Below are 17,368 nucleotides of genomic sequence, written 5' to 3'. Positions count from 1 at the left end.
ATATATATATATATATATATATATATATATATATATATATATATATATATATATATATATATATATATATATACTTTTTTCTTCTATTTATTTATTAGGTTTATTATATGTTACACTGTTTGCGTAAGAAGAAAGAGCAGTAGTGTGTTAGGCAGGTGAAGGTAAACATTATGTATTTGGTATACAAATGTTACATTGTAGCCTATCTATTTCTTTCTACCTGGGTAAACAAATCAACTGCTGTAAACAGAATTAGAGGGTGAGAGTACATTTCTGAGAGTTTTAATCGATTGGTGTTTTCAAACGTTTCGTTTCTAAATTTTATCTGTACTTTAGTGCGGGGATTAGACAAGTGTTTCAGAATCTCAATCAATACTATTAGTCCTTTATGTCAATACCTCTTCTGTGTACCTTTTTCTCTCTTTATCTTATATTACACGAGAAAGCTACGCGAAGAGACTGTAACTCAGTTGAAAACCTTTTAATTTAGATGGAAGGTTTGCCCTACGTTTGATTTCACCACCCACTTTCCCAACCATATTCACATCCAGAAAAGACATAAATGAATCATAATCTCACTATGATCCTTTTCCCAAACCAATCATCACAAAACTGATATAATCACTAACAAACAAATAATCGATGCTAAAATATTTTAAAAAATCATTACATATGTCAATGCTTTAAGTCTTAGGTATTAAAATCATCTTTTGTGTGCTGCAAGATAGTCCAAAACATGGCTAAGTTTAGGATTGTGTTCTCGTTCAAAGGCGCCACCTACATATAATGGCAAGAAGTGCATAAGAAAATCCCAATATCTCTTGCTTTACCAACCTAATGAAATTATAATCGGGTCTAACTACTGTGGTTTACTGGATTTCTCACTCGAACTAACTACGGGTCCAAATCAGACATTTGAGTTCCAGAACAGTCACTTTGGTTCCAGTATTTTATATGCGTTTTCAAATGTCGGTTTAAGTTATACCAGCGAGATGTTCTGAATCCACACTTCCCACACATGTAGGGTTTCTCACCCGTGTGTTTCATTAAATGTACATCCAAAGAAAGTTTGTGTGCAGCGGAATAATCACACTGGTCACACTTGTAGGGTTTTTCTCCGGTATGTTTCCTCATCATGTCGGAATAGGGCAGAGCTGTCAAATGTCCTGTACCCACACTCCTCACAAATGTAGGGTTTTTCACCAGTGTGCTTTAAAATATGTTGGTCTAGAGAGAATTTATGTGCGGCAGAATAGTCACACTGGTCACACTTGAAAGGTTTTTCTCCTGTATGGGTTCTCATATGCTGGAATAAGGTGGACTTGTGAGTTGCCCTGTATCCACACTCCCACACATGTAGGGTTTGTCACCAGTGTGGTTTGCTAGATGTTTCTTCAAATTGGCTTTCAGTGCTGCAGAATAGTCACACTGGTCACACTTGTAGGGTTTTTCCCCTGTATGAGTTCTCATATGTTGGGATAAGTGAGACTTTTGAGCTGTCCAGTACCCACACTCCCCACACATGTAAGGTTTCTCACCGGTGTGTTTTGTAAGGTGTTGATCCAAGCTAAATTTTCGTGTTGCAGAAAAGTCACACCGGTCACACTTGTAAGGTTTTTCTCCTGTATGAGATCTCATGTGGTGGGTTAAGTGGGACTTATGACCTGTCCAGTACCCACACTCCTCACACATGTAGGGTTTTTCACCGGTGTGTTTTGCTTTATGTTCATTTAAGGTGCCTTTCTGGGCTGCAGAAAAGTTACACTGGTCACACTTGTATGGTTTTTCACCTGTATGGGTTCTCAAATGTTGGGATAAAGAAGACTTGCGAGCTGCCCTGTACCCACAGCCCCCACACATGTAGGGTTTTTCTCCTGTATGGGTTCTCATATGTCGGGATAAGTGAGATTTGTAACCAGTCATATACCCACACTCCTCACACATGTAGGGTGTGTTTTGCTAGATGTTCCTCCAAAGTTACTTTGCGTGCAGCAGAATAGTCACACTGGTCACACTTGTGGGGTTTTTCTCCTGTATGGGTTCTCATATGACGGGATAAGTGGTGCTTTTGATCTGTCCTGTATCCACATTCCTCACACATGTAGGGTTTCTCACCGGTGTGTTTAACAACGTGCCTTCCCATATCACCTTTGCTCGCCTGTACCTGTGAGGTTGACTTGTTGACAGGTCCAGGAAAGTTCACATCACACGTTTCCTGCTGCGGGTCCATGGCTGTTGTCTGGGTCTGCCTGCTGTCACTCTTCTTCCCAGGGTGTTCAGGACAGCTCATCTCCGTTCCAGGGCGTTCAGCACAGTCCATGTCCTTCCCAGGGTGTTCAGTACAGCCCGTCTTCTTCCCAGGCTGTGCAACACACAGGTCTCCAGTAGAATATTCACAGCTGGAATATTCCATTTCTGGTGTGTAGGGGAAGCCACAATTATACTTCAATATCTATACTTTATTATAGATATACATTATTCATCAACAAAGTAATTGAGCATCGCTAGTTTATTTCAATAATTAGAACCTGTAGGTTATCATGACCCTTAAAGTCAGAAAAAGCCAGATAACCGCCCAGGCTGCGTGGCATAACTCGTGTCACTCCCCTAAAAAAAGTTATTTTTTGATGCTGCCACCCCAAAAGTTTGCGAAGGAGGCTACAAAACCCATGTATGCTAAACACAGCCATTTTGGCATCTTTACAGACTAGGGCCATACTAGAGGGCCTACATTTTGAGTAATTCCTAATAACTCACCCCATGCATAGCCACATACTTTGTATCTGCTCACTGACCTGTTACCACTAAACTGTGCGAAGACATCATAGAATGTACGGTTGTCTGCACTCTGTATGTTCACTCTCCCACCCACCTACTCACTCACTTACTCATACTCTCTCAACCGTACCTTATAATTAGTCAGCCGCCGGGGCAGTCTGTGTGCCTGTTCTTATGAGGGCCTGCATGGGGGGAAGGAGGGGCGGGTATTGACTGTGGAGTACGCGAAATTTTTACCACCGTTTTCGAATTACGTGAACTTCTCAGAGCTGATTATGAACAGTTATGTGTTACGGCTAATTTACTGATTACGAATTACGATGATTTTTTGCGGCTGCCCACGGATAACGAAGACTAAAAAGGTCTGATTACGCCTTACTAAAAATGGCATGCAGGCCCTCCTTCTCCTTCAGATGTGTCCTTTCCCTTTTCACCCACTGCCCCTGTTCACACGTACCATACAATTTCCTATTGTCTCTACAGTCAGTCTGACCCCATTCTGTCAATCAAAGTCCTTCCGCCCCAGCTTTAGATAATTGCGCAAATTATTCTGGAATGTTTACATGGTTTTAGATCTTCTAAAAATTTGACAATAACACTTTCTACTTTTTCTGCAACCACATTATATTACATTATTTTCAGTTTTCATATTTTATTTACATAAATGTCGACGGTCTTACATTGACGAGGGTCTCACGAAAATAATGATTGGTTTTGACCCCCCCCCCCCACACACACACACATACGAAAATTATGCACTAGCCACATGGGAAATAAAGTCTCTAAATTACAACTTTACCGTGATCCTTTTGCCACAGAAACACCTAAACTGTTACCCTCTATAGCAAAATACCCCCCTGCCCGTCTAAGTCTTACCTGCTTCCTACTATGGTTTTTCTCTTTACATAAACCGGGGCTCTGGCAGCTCTGTTCTTCCGTCGTCTCGTGAGGCAGGTCGCCTGAGTACACAGTTGATTTATGGGCGAACCCCGTAGTACTGTAGTCCGGACAAAAAGTAGTGCGCACAGTACTTGAGAAATTAACCTGTCGAGATTCTTTCTTGAATCTTTCTTGCAGGATAAGCGAGGTGAAAACTATGCTGAATTGTAGAGAAATGTATCGGGTTTGATACAGAATTATTTTTTAATAGTTTGAATTAGGATGTTTGTTCGGCTGGGGCCAATTCGGATCCGGTTATGACGTATTGTGCGTCCGCTGCAGTTCACATGACCCCCCGAAAAGCGCCCCAAAAATTGCTGCAGTGCCATAACAAGCCGCTAGGGGGTCCAAAATTTAATCAGTTCCATGTCTCATCAAGACCTACCCACCTACCTACCGAATATAAAGACAATCCATTGTGGCCTCCTTGAGTTATCGTGCTCACACACACACACACACACACACACACACAGAGAGAGAGAGAGAGAGAGAGAGAGAGAGACAAACGAACGCCAACGAAAACATAACCTTTTTGGCGAAGGTAATTAACTGTGCAGACAGATCAAATAAAACGTCAGTCCTTGCAATAAGGCGTATCTATGAACCTGTCACTGACAAGTAGTTTGCTCCGGACCGTGAGAATAACGTTGTTGACATTTTTCTATAGGCAGTCCTTAGGGTCAGTCAGATGTAGTAGTCCAGATGTAGTATGTAAGGCCACAGCAAATAAATTTTATGGATGACATCCACCACAGACTCCAAATCTAATGCGAGGGCAAAAAAAAACAAGGCGGGCCGAAAAAAACAAGGTTGCTACATTTTTAAATTTTAACTCGATCATTGTACAAATGCTTTTGATTTAGTGGGAGCATTACATATACGCAGCCAACATCAAATATCACTGCATCAAAGTAAGAAACAAACAATTAATAATTGTCTCCTCTCTTTAGTTATCTGCCATCCACCTTCCGACATGGCAAAATACATCTTTGCTCATTTTTGACATGGTGACCACTGTCAGAGGGCAACAAAATTTCTTGTTTTTTTTCCCAAAATCAGACGAAAATTAATGCTGATGATGTCATCCATAAAAATTACTTGCTGTGGCCTGAGTTGAAGGACAAGCTATGAAAAGCACCCAGCAATGGCGGCAAGAGCAACATCTGTGGTACTGTCGCTTCTAGTGGCAGTATTTCAGGTCTCTAGTTTGTCACCACCGGTTACTCTGACCTCTGGCACCGTCCGGGGAACCGTCCTGGACGTGTCGGGCACACAGGTGAACGCCTACCTGGGGATTCCCTACGCCAAGCCGCCTGTAGGGGAGCTGCGCTTCAAGCCGCCGGTCCCGCCCGACCCTTGGCAGGGAGTATACAACGCGACGGTGCTGGCGAGGGATTGTTACCAGGAACTTCAAGATAATGAGGTATGTCATGTGATTTGCTAAATAAGATACTCGCACAACTAAAGAAGCATGCTCTTTATAAAGACATTTATTTTTTTTTATTTATTTCATTTTCATACACCTGGGTAGCCCAACTCAGCTTTGACAAGTTGATTTTCAGTGGGGCCCAGTTTACAGAAATAATAAAACATAAGTTAATACTTGAACAGAAGTAACAGAGAAATTGTGTGTAAAACATAAATAACGCAGGTAACCAAATTATACAAAATAAATACATGGCCCGCATGACATGGGATTACTTAGAGACAAACAAAACCGTAGAGAACAAATCAAAATCGTTGTCCGTTACTCAAAAGTCATTGATCGGTCAAGGTCGGTTATTCATGTGGCGGTCAGAGGTCATATGTCAGACTGTAAAGATTGTATGTTCTTAAGAGCAGCTTTAAAACCTTTCAATGAAGTCTGTTGCATGATATTTTGTGGAAGTGAGTTATAACAGTGTACCCCACGGAATGCGAATGCGTGTTGCCCTGCAGTGGTTTTGAAGAAAGGTAAGTACAGTAGTATTGTGGTGGTGAAAATTGTAGTTATGCAAGAAGGTGGATGGGAGATATGTTGGTGCTAGGACATTTATGCACTTAAAAACCATAACACATATCCCCCAAACTGCTGTTGTTGACAGAGCCACGCGTATTATATCGACAGACGGGGGCCGGGGCGGCTAGCTCATTCGTTAAATACATTGACAGACCTGCATTCCACAGGAGGATAACCGCAGCGAGGACTGCTTATACCTGAACGTATGGCAGTCTCCCTCTCAGCCGCACGATGGCGCTGTTATGGTGTGGATCCATGGGGGAGGGTTCATAGTTGGTTCTGCCACCAAATGGGGTTTGGCGGGACAATTTCTTGCTGCTACGGAACACCTTCTGGTCGTCAGCATGAACTACCGGCTGGGGGCCCTGGGGTTCCTGGCCATTGGGACGGACGATGCCCCGGGGAACATGGGACTGCTGGACCAGCAGCTGGCCTTACAGTGGGTACAGGACAACATAGAGAGGTTCGGGGGGAACCCGGACAGGGTGACCATTTTCGGGACAAGTGCAGGTTTGATTTCTCTTCGCATTGCAAATTATAAATTCAAATGGGATGCATATCTTTTTTTAGGGTCTTTTTAGCATTAATACCAAATTTCTCACGTCATTGCTCTGTGCAATGAAGGAAAGAAGGAAAACATATTGTTTTTGCTCAGTTTCTTCCTCTTCTTCTTCTTCTCCAAACAGTGACCTCTGACCTGACCTGACCAACGACATAATTTGTTGTCTGTCACCATGGTGACTGGTGTTGGGTTACATAATGTTGCAATTTGCTCCTGTCACGATATACTAGTAGTACATGTATGTGAATGTGTTTCAGTAAGAAGTAACAGATAAGACCATGTCCGAAGGTTAACATTATGTTCCAATAATGCACCAGTTCGTCTTTCTGTCCAGGAGCAGCCAGTGTCCACTTCCACCTCCTGTCCCCCTCCAGCAGTGGTCTGTACCAGCGCGCCATTCTACAGAGCGGAGCGGCCTTCAGCAACTGGGCCCTAACACCGAGGGACGTCGCCATGGCCCGAGGCCGCGCCCTCGGCACCGCCCTGGGCTGTCGGCAGCCCGAGGTCCAGGACATGGTGGCGTGTCTGCAAAGTCGTTCTGCGGAGGACATTGTGAACAACCAACCACAGGCTCTTTTGGATTTCGGTTTTACACCGGTGGTTGATGGGAATTTTCTGCTCTCTGAACCGTCAGATATGGCCGATGAACGCCCCCCTCCCACTGTTGACGTCATGGCTGGTTTCACAACCAATGAAGGTTCTTTCTTCATAGCTAGGGAAACATCGCTGGATTTCAACCCTTCAACGGACAGTTTCATCAACAAGACCCAGTACATCAAAACTATCCAAGCGCTCCTGCCGACCCTGAATGAGTTTGGAATCGAAGCCGTGGCATTTGAGTACACGGACTGGCGAGGCCTGGGCAACCCGGCAGTGTACCGGGACGCCGCGGAGAACATGGTCGGGGATTACTCCATCAAGTAGCCCGGTGATAGAAGCCAGCCTTGCACGTACTCGTGTCGCCGGGAAGGTGTACATGTACCAGTTTAACCACGTCATTTCAAATCTTCCACCGTCCCCGTGGACTGGAGCAATGCACAGTTCCGCCTCCTCCATGGTCTTGGGTTTGCCCCTGAATCCGTCTGAGAATTTTACCCAGGATGAACATAGATTGTCGAGGAAAATGATGCGATTCTGGACCAACTTTGCGATGACAGGGTAATCTATAAGAATCCATTCTTAAAGAGGGGAGGCATTTTAATAGGTATTGCACAGGGCTGTAAGTGGGGGAGGGGAACAGGACCATTTTTGTTATTATGTGGTGAAGCCATTGCTGCCGTTGAAGCCATCCCGAGCAAATGTCGGCCTTTCTAATTTACTCTTTGCTCGCTTACAAAAAACAGGGTTCGACCAACTTTCGTAGACGTTGTTAAGGTTAACTCTGGTTAAGGTCTGGGAGAAAAAAAAAGATCGTTAGACTATATACAATCGATGAAACACAGGGTCAAAATGTACAAAACTTCTGGTCCAAAAGAACTCGATTTCTTTCTCTAGGGACCCCAATGATCCTGGGACCGAGACGTGGCCACCCTACAACCAGACGGACCAGCCTTATATCGTGCTGGACACACAGCCGGTCCGAGTTGCGCAGTGGCCCAGGACCAGGCCTTGTGCCTTCTGGCGGGAGTACCTCTGGCAACTGCAGGAACAAACAGGTCAGCTGGTTTCTCTTCTGGATTCTAAAATAAACATTTCACAGTACCCTGCTCTACAACATAGGGCAACGTTTAATGAAATAGTAGCATGGTGGGGTGGTGTGGCCCAAGGTGGCGTGGTGTGGCGAAAGGTGGGGTGGTGTGGCGAAAGGTGGGGTGGTGTGGCGTAGCGGCAGAGTGCTCGACTCGGAACCTAGAGGTCCCGGGTTCGAGTCCTGACATGCCACCCATCTTGTGCCTTTGGGAAAGGCACTTTACACGACTTTCCTCACTTCGCTCAGGCGAAAATGAGTATTGTCGGCATTAATATAAGTTGATAAAACTTGAGTGTGCCGTCACCACGTCTGGTGATTACATGTTGGAATAAATGAAAAAAAAATAGTAGCAGTAAACAAGGAGGTTAAGGAAAGGCTTCCCTCCTTGGTAGCAAAGTTGTCTTTTGATGAGGATTGTTGGCTTACGTTCTTAGTTCAAATTGCTAGCAAGTGGCAATTGTTTTTTTTTTTCTTCGTGTTGTTTCCCGCCACAGATTCTAGCAGCGCCACCACCACCCTTCCCACCATCCTCCTGCTCCTCAGTGGTGTCACCGGTCTTTTTCAGTTTGAGTAGACCCGTCCTGATACCGACTACGTCATCATTGATGACGTCATCACCGACGTCATCACCGACGTCATCACCGCCGTCATAGCCTCCCCGTCATTCCAACCGCTGCCACCCGAACCGGAAGTGGATCAAGCGAACCGGAAGAGAAAACTGTCGAAACATACGTCAAATGAAGACGACAGCCTTAGAGAAAGTCGGTTCATTTCGATGCCGGTTTGATAACTTCTGTGACTGATGATTTAGAAATACGTGTAAGCTCAAAGCCAAAGTTAACCACTTGTGGATATGTGTGCAGGGGTTCCAACTCTATGTACACTAAATGCGTGTTCTGTATACATTGTTTATTAAACTTAATTGAAATATTCCCGAACTTTTAAACTCGAAGTGTACAGATTTTGGTTGATGTCATTTTTTGGAATGGTGCCGATCTCTTTACCTGTTTCTTTATCTTTCATCTTCATCTTTCGTGGCATATTTTAGTTTACGCTATAGCCGTGGCTCTATTGGATAAAATGGCAAGAACCACAATATCGGGGAGAAAAGATGACACTAGCTAGTAGTAGTAGTATGCTACACGTCTTACATGTATTACACACGAGGGCTGAAACGACGAGGCAGTCGTCCACAGCGAACACACACAATGATGAGGCGGTCAACAGAGGGCACACAAACCGATGACGCAGGCGTCAGACGTTATGGCTAATGAAACATGTGTGACTGTTCCTAAAGTATATTCTACAAGTTCATTTTAATTAGATAAGTTAATGAATTTTCCTGTTGTCTTGGCAACGGGTTTTTGAAAAATTCTGTAATTGAAGTTTTCAGGTTTTCATGCTTAATACTACTTCCATTCTAACACTAATAACATCTTATATAATCATTGTAATCTCTATCATTAAATATATTCATGATTTATGCTAATTCGATGACGCCATTGGTCAAAATTCAAGATGGTGGACCATAACATTAGCTCTGGTGTAACTTTACTGGTACCTAGTTTCACATAAAACGTTCATGTGTAAATCTTTATTTTATTTGCATTGTGTTTTTAATTTTAGGCTGTATCTTGGAAAAATGTAATTTCAAGAATTTAAGATCGACGATTCAAGATGGCGTATAACTGTCAGAATAGGCAATGTAACTGTCAGAAAACTGTCCGTTTATATTAAAAAAAACAAGGATGGCTGACAACAGAGGCATGTACTGTTGGTAACAAGTTCCATTCTGCAACAGTTCTACGGTAGGGAATTTTTGTAATAAAGCACATCGAAGTTGGTCAACAGTTGCCGCATCGTTATGCAGCCATGGGAGTGTAATCAGTTTGTACTCTGCAAGCAGAGGTTGAAACTCCGACCTGTTTTTAGGCACGATTATGATCGTTCATAGGGCTTTGTCTTCATGTTAAGCCAGCCAAACGTGTGGCGTATTGCATACTGCCTATGAGGCTATGTCCAGTTTGATACTGTCTTCAAGTAGTGCAGCCACCGAAAAGTCTGTTTGCAGATTAGTCAATTTGCTGTCCATACAGGCCAGCGGTGACAAGTTCCTTTTCCGTTGTCGTCTGTCGCACAGTATAAAGTTGCATCGTTGCCACTATGGGCGTGCTCACTTGTGAGAGATCTACGATTCGGTGCCGTATCTCGTCGGTACAGTGGTGTGTTTGCCTCTGTTGCTATGTGCTCAGTGTGCGTAGTTTGCTGCCGGTAAAAATCAGTGGTGACGGTTTGTGCTTCAACCGGGTTGTCATGTATCGCAGTGTAAGCTGCCGAGTCAGTCAAATCAGTGCTACTTGTGTGCTCATTTGTGAGAACACTAGCATTAGGATTCGGTGCCGTCCCTCCTCGCTGATACATTGCATTTGCCGCGGCTACACCGTAAGGCATTTNTGGGAAAGGCACTTTACACGACTTCCTCACTTCGCTCAGGCGAAAATGAGTATTGTCGGCATTAATATAAGTTGATAAAACTTGAGTGTGCCGTCACCACGTCTGGTGATTACATGTTGGAATAAATGAAAAAAATAGTAGCAGTAAACAAGGAGGTTAAGGAAAGGCTTCCCTCCTTGGTAGCAAAGTTGTCTTTTGATGAGGATTGTTGGCTTACGTTCTTAGTTCAAATTGCTAGCAAGTGACAATTGTTTTTTTTTCTTCGTGTTGTTTCCCGCCACAGATGCTAGCAGCGCCACCACCACCCTTCCCACCATCCTCCTGCTCCTCAGTAGTGTCACCGGTCTTCTTCCTCAGTTTGAGTAGACCCGTCCTGATACCGACTACGTCTCAATTGATGACGTCATCACCGACGTCATCGCGACGTCATCACCGACGTCATAGCCTCCCCGTCATTCCAACCGCTGCCACCCGAACCGGAAGTGGATCAAGCGAACCGGAAGAGAAAACTGTCGAAACATACGTCAAATGAAGACGACAGCCTTAGAGAAAGTCGGTTCATTTCAATGCCGGTTTGATAACTTCTGTGACTGAAGATTTAGAAATACGTGTAAACTCAAAGCCAAAGTTGACCACTTGTGGATATGTGTACAGGCGTTCCAACTGTAAGTGCACTAAATGCGTGCTCTGTATACATTGTTTATTAAACTTAATTGAAATATTCCCCAACGGAGAGTTGCTTAGTAAACTCGAAATGTACAGATTTTGGTTGATGTCATTTTTTGAAATGATGCCGATGTCTTTACCTGTTTCTTTATCACACATCTTCATCTTTCGTGGCATATTTTAGTTCACGCTATAGCCATGGCTCTATTGGATAAAATGGCAAGAACCACAATATCGGCGGGAAAAGATGACACTAGCATGATACACGTCTCACATGTACATGTGGGACACGCTCAGCCGGGACGGGGGGCGATATCGACTTCAGACAACCGTTGTCCCTTTGCTGACGTCACACGTAGGAAAAATCACGTATCTACAGCATTTGGGTCAGATAGCTGAGGAAGACTGAGTGATTCGGTCGAAAATTCCGGTGAGTGAAATTTATGAGTTGGAGAACAGTTTATATTTTTCATAATGAAATTTACCAACTCAGATGAACTTTCATGCTGACGTATCACATGTATTACAAATGAAGGCTAAAAACGATGAGTCAGTCACCCACAGCGAACACACACAATGCATGATGAGGCGGTCCACAGAGGGCACACGAACCGATGACGCAGGCGTTAGACTTTATGGCTAATGAAACATGTGGACCTGCCTTCCACATGATAAAAAAAAACGAAAGGACGACTGTCTGTACTTGAACGTTTGGCTGCAGTACCCCTCTCAGCCGCACAATGGCCATACGGGTTTGCATGGACGTCCGGACAGGACATGGTGCAGATCGATACCATGCAATGGCAGGAGGAACAGCAGGGAAGGGGTCTACGATTGGATCTCTCCGGTACTTGTTATTTGGCACTCCCAGCCACGAGGACAGACAGCACTTAAGTTCCTTTTTTTTGTATAACAGGAGCTTTCTGACTAATTTGCATCATCTTGTCTTGTCTGACTTTTGTTCCTTTTCAACTTCAAAAAAATTGTCTTTACTTTATTTACGCATATCAATTAATAGTTTGTGCTTATAAACCTGCATTTCTCCTCTGGTCTCTCACATGCCGGGATTTGATTTTTTTGCAGTGTTGTGTTTCATTCCTTTATATGTGATGTAAAAAAACTTGTTTAAGGTTTATGATCTCAAAATTTGAAAATGTAGAAATCTTGTTTTTCTTGGCCCGCCTTGTTTTTTCGCCCTATCGCATTATTAACTTTGGAGTCTGCGGCGGATGTCATCTATGGAATTCACTTGCTGTGCCCTAACAACCATTATTATATAGCCAGGTGACGTTGGCCAATCAGAAGCCCCCGTTTCGTATTAGTTATGACGCCATAATTTTATAGCATGATACAACCTACATTGTACACTGTCAACCTACACTATCAGTCATAGCCAAGGAGAATCTGCTATATCAGTATATACTAGTAGATATCTACATTTATCCATGATAAACAACTAATTCGGATGCTTGATGATGATTAACTTGATGACACACGCAGACCAACTTGAAGTTATAAAGTTAACTCTTTTTTTATTAAAAAAAACTTTCCCGTGAAGTACGGCTTCGCTGCTCTAAAGATTAGATTTTGGGTGTTTTTTTAAATCCTATTTGAAGCCCGCGCCAACTTTCATCTCATGAACGGCGTGCGCCAGAACCATAAAATTCGGTGACTATTCCTAAAATGTATTTTACAAGTTCATTTTGATTAGATAAGTAAATGAATTTTCCTTTTGCCATGGCAACGGGTTTTTGAAAAATTCTGTAATTTTGGTTTTAACATTGAAGTTTTCAGGTTTTCATGCTTAATACTACTTCCATTCTAACACTAATAACATCTTATATAATCATATGTAATCTCTATCATTAAATATATTCATGATTTATGCTAATTCGATGACGCCATTGGTCAAAATTCAAGATGGCGGACCATAACATTAGCTCTGGTGTAACTTTACTGGTACCTATTTTCACATAAAACGTTCATGTGTAAATCGTTATTTTGTTTGCATTGTGTTTTTAATTTTAGGCTGTATCTTGAAAAAATGTAATTTCAAGAATTTAAGATCGACGATTCAAGATGGCGTATAACTGTCAGAATAGGCAATGTAACTGTCAGAAAACTGTCCGTTTATATTAAAAAACAAGGATGGCTGACAACAGAGGCATGTACTGTTGGTAACAAGTTCCATTCTGCAACAGTTCTACGGTAGGGAATTTTTGTAATAAAGCACATCGAAGTTGGTCAACAGTTGCCGCATCGTTATGCAGCCATGGGAGTGTAATTAGTTTGTATTCTGCAAGCAGAGGTTGAAACTCCGACCTGTTTTTAGGCACGATTATGATCGTTCATAGGGCTTTGTCTTCATGTTAAGCCAGCCAAACGTGTGGCGTATTGCATACTGCCTATGTCCAGTTTGATACTGTCTTCAAGTAGTGCAGCCACCGAAAAGTCTGCTTGCAGATTAGTCAATTTGCTGTCCATACAGGCCAGCGGTGACAGTTCCTTTTCCGTTGTCGTCTGTCGCACAGTATAAAGTTGCATCGTTGCCACTATGGGCGTGCTCACTTGTGAGAGATCTACGATTCGGTGCCGTATCTCGTCGGTACAGTGGTATGTTTGCCTCTGTTGCTATGTGCTCAGTGTGCGTAGTTTGCTGCCGGTAAAAATCAGTGGTGACGGTTTGTGCTTCAACCGGGTTGTCATGTATCGCAGTGTAAGCTGCCGAGTCAGTCAAATCAGTGCTACTTGTGTGCTCATTTGTGAGAACACTAGCATTAGGATTCGGTGCCGTCCCTCCTCGCTGATACATTGCATTTGCCGCGGCTACACCGTAAGGCATTTCCAGACCATCCCCGATCTGAAAAGCAGGTTGTTCAGATACTCCTTCTGGCACGCTTGTATTTACAGCGTCAGCTGCAGTTTCCTCATCGTCCGGTAGAGGGCGCGGCGCTACTGAGGCGTACTCGTCAGCGTCAGCGTTTTCGTAGTGATGAATCTGAGCTTCTGTAGTGCCGATCGGTTCCGCTGGGCGCGCTCCTGTCGCGCGGTGTAAACCACTAGTATATTGCGTGGCTCCCATTTTCATCGCCGCCCTTGATTCAGTTCCTCTCAGATGAGAGAGTAGAGATGCGTTAGGTTCTCCTTCCGTTGAAAGTTCTGTCAGCCTGGGCAGGGGGTGAAGAGGGATACAGACGGCCATGGCCTGTGCACCCGCGCGTACCGCAGCCCCGGCGCTGCCGCCGTTCTCTCCACTCCTTCCTTGCCTTTTCCTCCAACAAAATACCGCAACAGAACAGAGCATCATAGAAGCAATGCCAAGGATGATGAGTAATCGGGTGGGCTTTAAGTCTGAGTTGGTGCTTCCAGCATCACAGAACTTCGGGTGATGAAACGACGGTGATCTTGACCCGTTGAAACAACTGCAGGATTGGTTCGCCGGAGAACCAGCACAGATGTCGTTTGTGCTGTTTTTACGATCTTCTGGTGAAACATCATCGGATGGGGAATTGCTGTTGTTGTTGTTTTTTCCTCAGGTGTCTGTCCGTCCTCGGCTGGCCGGTGAAGGCAAACCATCATATCGAAGCAGATGGACCTGGTGGTGCCCGGGACGTCCCGCACATACGTGTACAACCTGGGGATTACAACTAGGGTTTTATCATTTGTGTGATATTTCAGTCATACTGATTTCTAGTACATTAATTTTGTATAGAGGCTGATCGGTCCGTTAATTTTTCGGCATTTGAAACTGTTTTGTTAAAGCACGTACATGCACTGCTACGGTTTGCGATATCTTTGCTTTCCTTAATCTATTTTGAGAATATAGAATCATGTATTAGTTTCAAGGAGGCGGGCTCAGTACAAACCTACTAGTCTTCCCATGCCCGACCCCCTCCTGTACACTGTCCTTTTTTTCCTTATTACGTTGTCTATACTATGTGCTGATAAAGCCATGTTGATTTGATTATATGAATGACATCCTCTGGGAACCCTAAAACTGATGCGAGCGTGCGAATTAAAAAAAAGTTTGGCCAAAAAAGGTGCTTTTTATTATGAAATCTACATGGTTTTGGAGGTTGAACAAATGACACAGATTATGGTTTGGCGAATAATCTAGTCTTCAAATCCATTTCGTTACATTTTTTGTCGTCTAATTTTGGTATTCTACGACATTGGTATCGTTTTCCAATGTCTATTTTTCAACTCACGGTATATATTGTAACTGTTTTGTACGATTTACAGTATGGTTGAAAACTTTTCTTTTGCAAATGGCCGAAAATTCTTGCGCGCGTGGATGTCATCCATATAATCAAATCAAAATGGCCTAAATAAAAACAAAAACGAACCCCGAGTCTTCCGCGGTGAAGTCTTCAATCGTGAGCGCTTTGCCGGCAGGGACCGGGCGGCGCCCTGTTGGAGTGATCCAGGCTGTTGGATAATCCACAAATCTATCCACGGGAATCTCGGGGAGATGAACGCTAAGGTGCTCGCTGACGTAGAAGGTTTTGGGAGCGACGCCGAAATATTTGTGCAGATCTTTGATGAAGAGAAGATTCCCTGAAAGTCTGCGGCCGCCTTCCAGTGTGTCGACGACGTAAGTCCACACCACGGGCGAGCTGGGCCGTCTGATGTTCTCGGCGTTGATCACGTCCTCGCGGCTGGAGTTCTGCTTCTCGTCCGGACAGCGCAGGGGGTTGCCGTGGAACTTGTACGAAGCGGACGGGTGGAGGGAGGCGATGTCTCCGGGAATGTGGCTGATGTTGTTCACCATGAGCAGAACTAACAAGAGCCGCTCTCCGGGAATCAGGCGGACGGCCTGCACGGGGACTGCCGACAGTCGGTTCCCGGAAAGTTCCAGGAACTCCAGACTTGTCAGCCCGTGGAAGGCCCGCACCGAGACGGCGGAAATGAGGTTGTTGGAGAGAATGAGATCCGAGAGCGCGGCGAGGGCCGAGAAGGTGAAGTCGCGAAGGGAGACGAGGCGGTTCCTGTCCAAATCTAGGAAGAGTAGTTCCTGAAGAGGTTGGAAGCTTTGCGGGGATAAGGTGTTCACCCTGTTGTCGTTGATGATCAGGTACCGGACGCGTGGGGCTGATGTAAAGCCGGAGCCGAGGCGGGATATCCTGTTGTGAGACAGTCGAACGGTGTGAGCGTCTGGCGTGAAGGCGTCTGTCGGGACCTGCGTCAAGTTACGCCCGGTGTAGTCAACGGTCTTCCCGGCAGCAGTGGACAGCACAGTCAGCACGAACAGGGCAGTCAGCAGGGACCTCATATTCCATGCGTCGTGTCAGGAGTACTGGGCAGACAAGGGATCCCTGTAACCATGAAGGAGAAACGAAGTGGATGACAAAGAAAGTTTGCCGATAAGGTTTCAGCCATACATAATTAGAGTACGCATTTAGCCTGACTGTCAGACCACCGTAGGCTTCCCGGTATCTCTACGGAGCTCGGAGTACTGCCTGCCCGCTCAGGCCCCTTAGCGCACGCCGGTTTTTTTAATTTTACGGGTCGGCTTCAGTCGGTTCGCCTACAGGACGGCAATACGTGTAGTTAGAAAGGCCGTCAGAACGATCTAGTATCTCAGGAGAGGTCTATGCTTAGTAGGACTGGGGCCGATACTGGTACTGGCACTGAACTTTATTTGCTTCTTGCCTGAAATGCTCACGGAGGATTGTCACCTATGGCTTCTTGTTCGATTTTGTGCTTTATGTTGTACAATTTTAACGTTTTGTTGATTCATCTGTTGGATGTGGAACCAGGGCCCCCTTGGAAATCAGTTGTTTATCAACTGAAGGGGCGACCCTCAAGATTAATAAATAAATAAAATCTAGTATGTCAGGAGAGGTCTATGCTTTAATAGTAGGACTGGGGCCGATACTGGTACTGGTACTGAACTTTATTTGCTTCTTGCCTCAAATTGTCTATGGCAACTTACAGTATATACATTAAAATCAAACGTACATATATACATATAACATAATAAAGAAATTAATTAAAAGTAACTAAATACAATTTATCAATCAACGTATAAGTAAATCAACTAAATAACATATAAAGGAAATTATAAATCATAAGGTAAGTAGAACACCACGAAACAATCTTATAAACCAATAGTAAAAACAGTTAAAACACTTAGAAGCCGGAAAAGCCGGCCTGGTATCCTGTCCGTTCAGAATTTGCATCTTTGCTCCTCCACCAAGTTACGGTGTAAATATTTTTGCTTCAGTGTTTCTATTTTACTATATCTCCTGGATGGCACAGCAAGTCAAACTCATCTACA

The 17,368-nt window shown here is 44.2% G+C and overlaps 2 protein-coding genes and 1 pseudogene across 2 annotated transcripts; 1 reads left to right on the top strand and 2 right to left on the bottom strand.

Annotated features, from left to right (window-relative positions):
- Positions 1-723: 723 nt before the first annotated feature.
- On the bottom strand, positions 724-3,726 carry LOC109476170 (zinc finger protein 239-like). Its single transcript, XM_019777058.1, has 5 exons — positions 3,655-3,726; positions 2,116-2,415; positions 1,629-1,874; positions 1,379-1,544; positions 724-1,204 (listed from the first exon to the last, which is right to left on the bottom strand). The coding sequence occupies exons 2-5, from the start codon at positions 2,411-2,413 to the stop codon at positions 895-897; spliced, it is 1,020 nt and encodes a 339-aa protein (XP_019632617.1). The 5' UTR covers positions 2,414-2,415; positions 3,655-3,726; the 3' UTR covers positions 724-894.
- Positions 3,727-4,861: 1,135 nt separating this feature from the next.
- LOC109476167 lies at positions 4,862-10,791 on the top strand (annotated as a pseudogene).
- A 2,761-nt stretch (positions 10,792-13,552) lies between these two features.
- On the bottom strand, positions 13,553-16,360 carry LOC109476166. Its single transcript, XM_019777055.1, has 3 exons — positions 15,435-16,360; positions 13,769-14,600; positions 13,553-13,726 (listed from the first exon to the last, which is right to left on the bottom strand). The coding sequence occupies exons 1-3, from the start codon at positions 16,358-16,360 to the stop codon at positions 13,553-13,555; spliced, it is 1,932 nt and encodes a 643-aa protein (XP_019632614.1).
- Positions 16,361-17,368: the final 1,008 nt, after the last annotated feature.

The sequence above is a fragment of the Branchiostoma belcheri genome, unplaced genomic scaffold, assembly GCF_001625305.1.
Source record: "Branchiostoma belcheri isolate BF01 breed outbred unplaced genomic scaffold, Haploidv18h27 scaffold361, whole genome shotgun sequence".
Taxonomy (NCBI): domain Eukaryota; kingdom Metazoa; phylum Chordata; class Leptocardii; order Amphioxiformes; family Branchiostomatidae; genus Branchiostoma; species Branchiostoma belcheri.
This window is presented reverse-complemented; position numbering and strand designations above follow the sequence as displayed.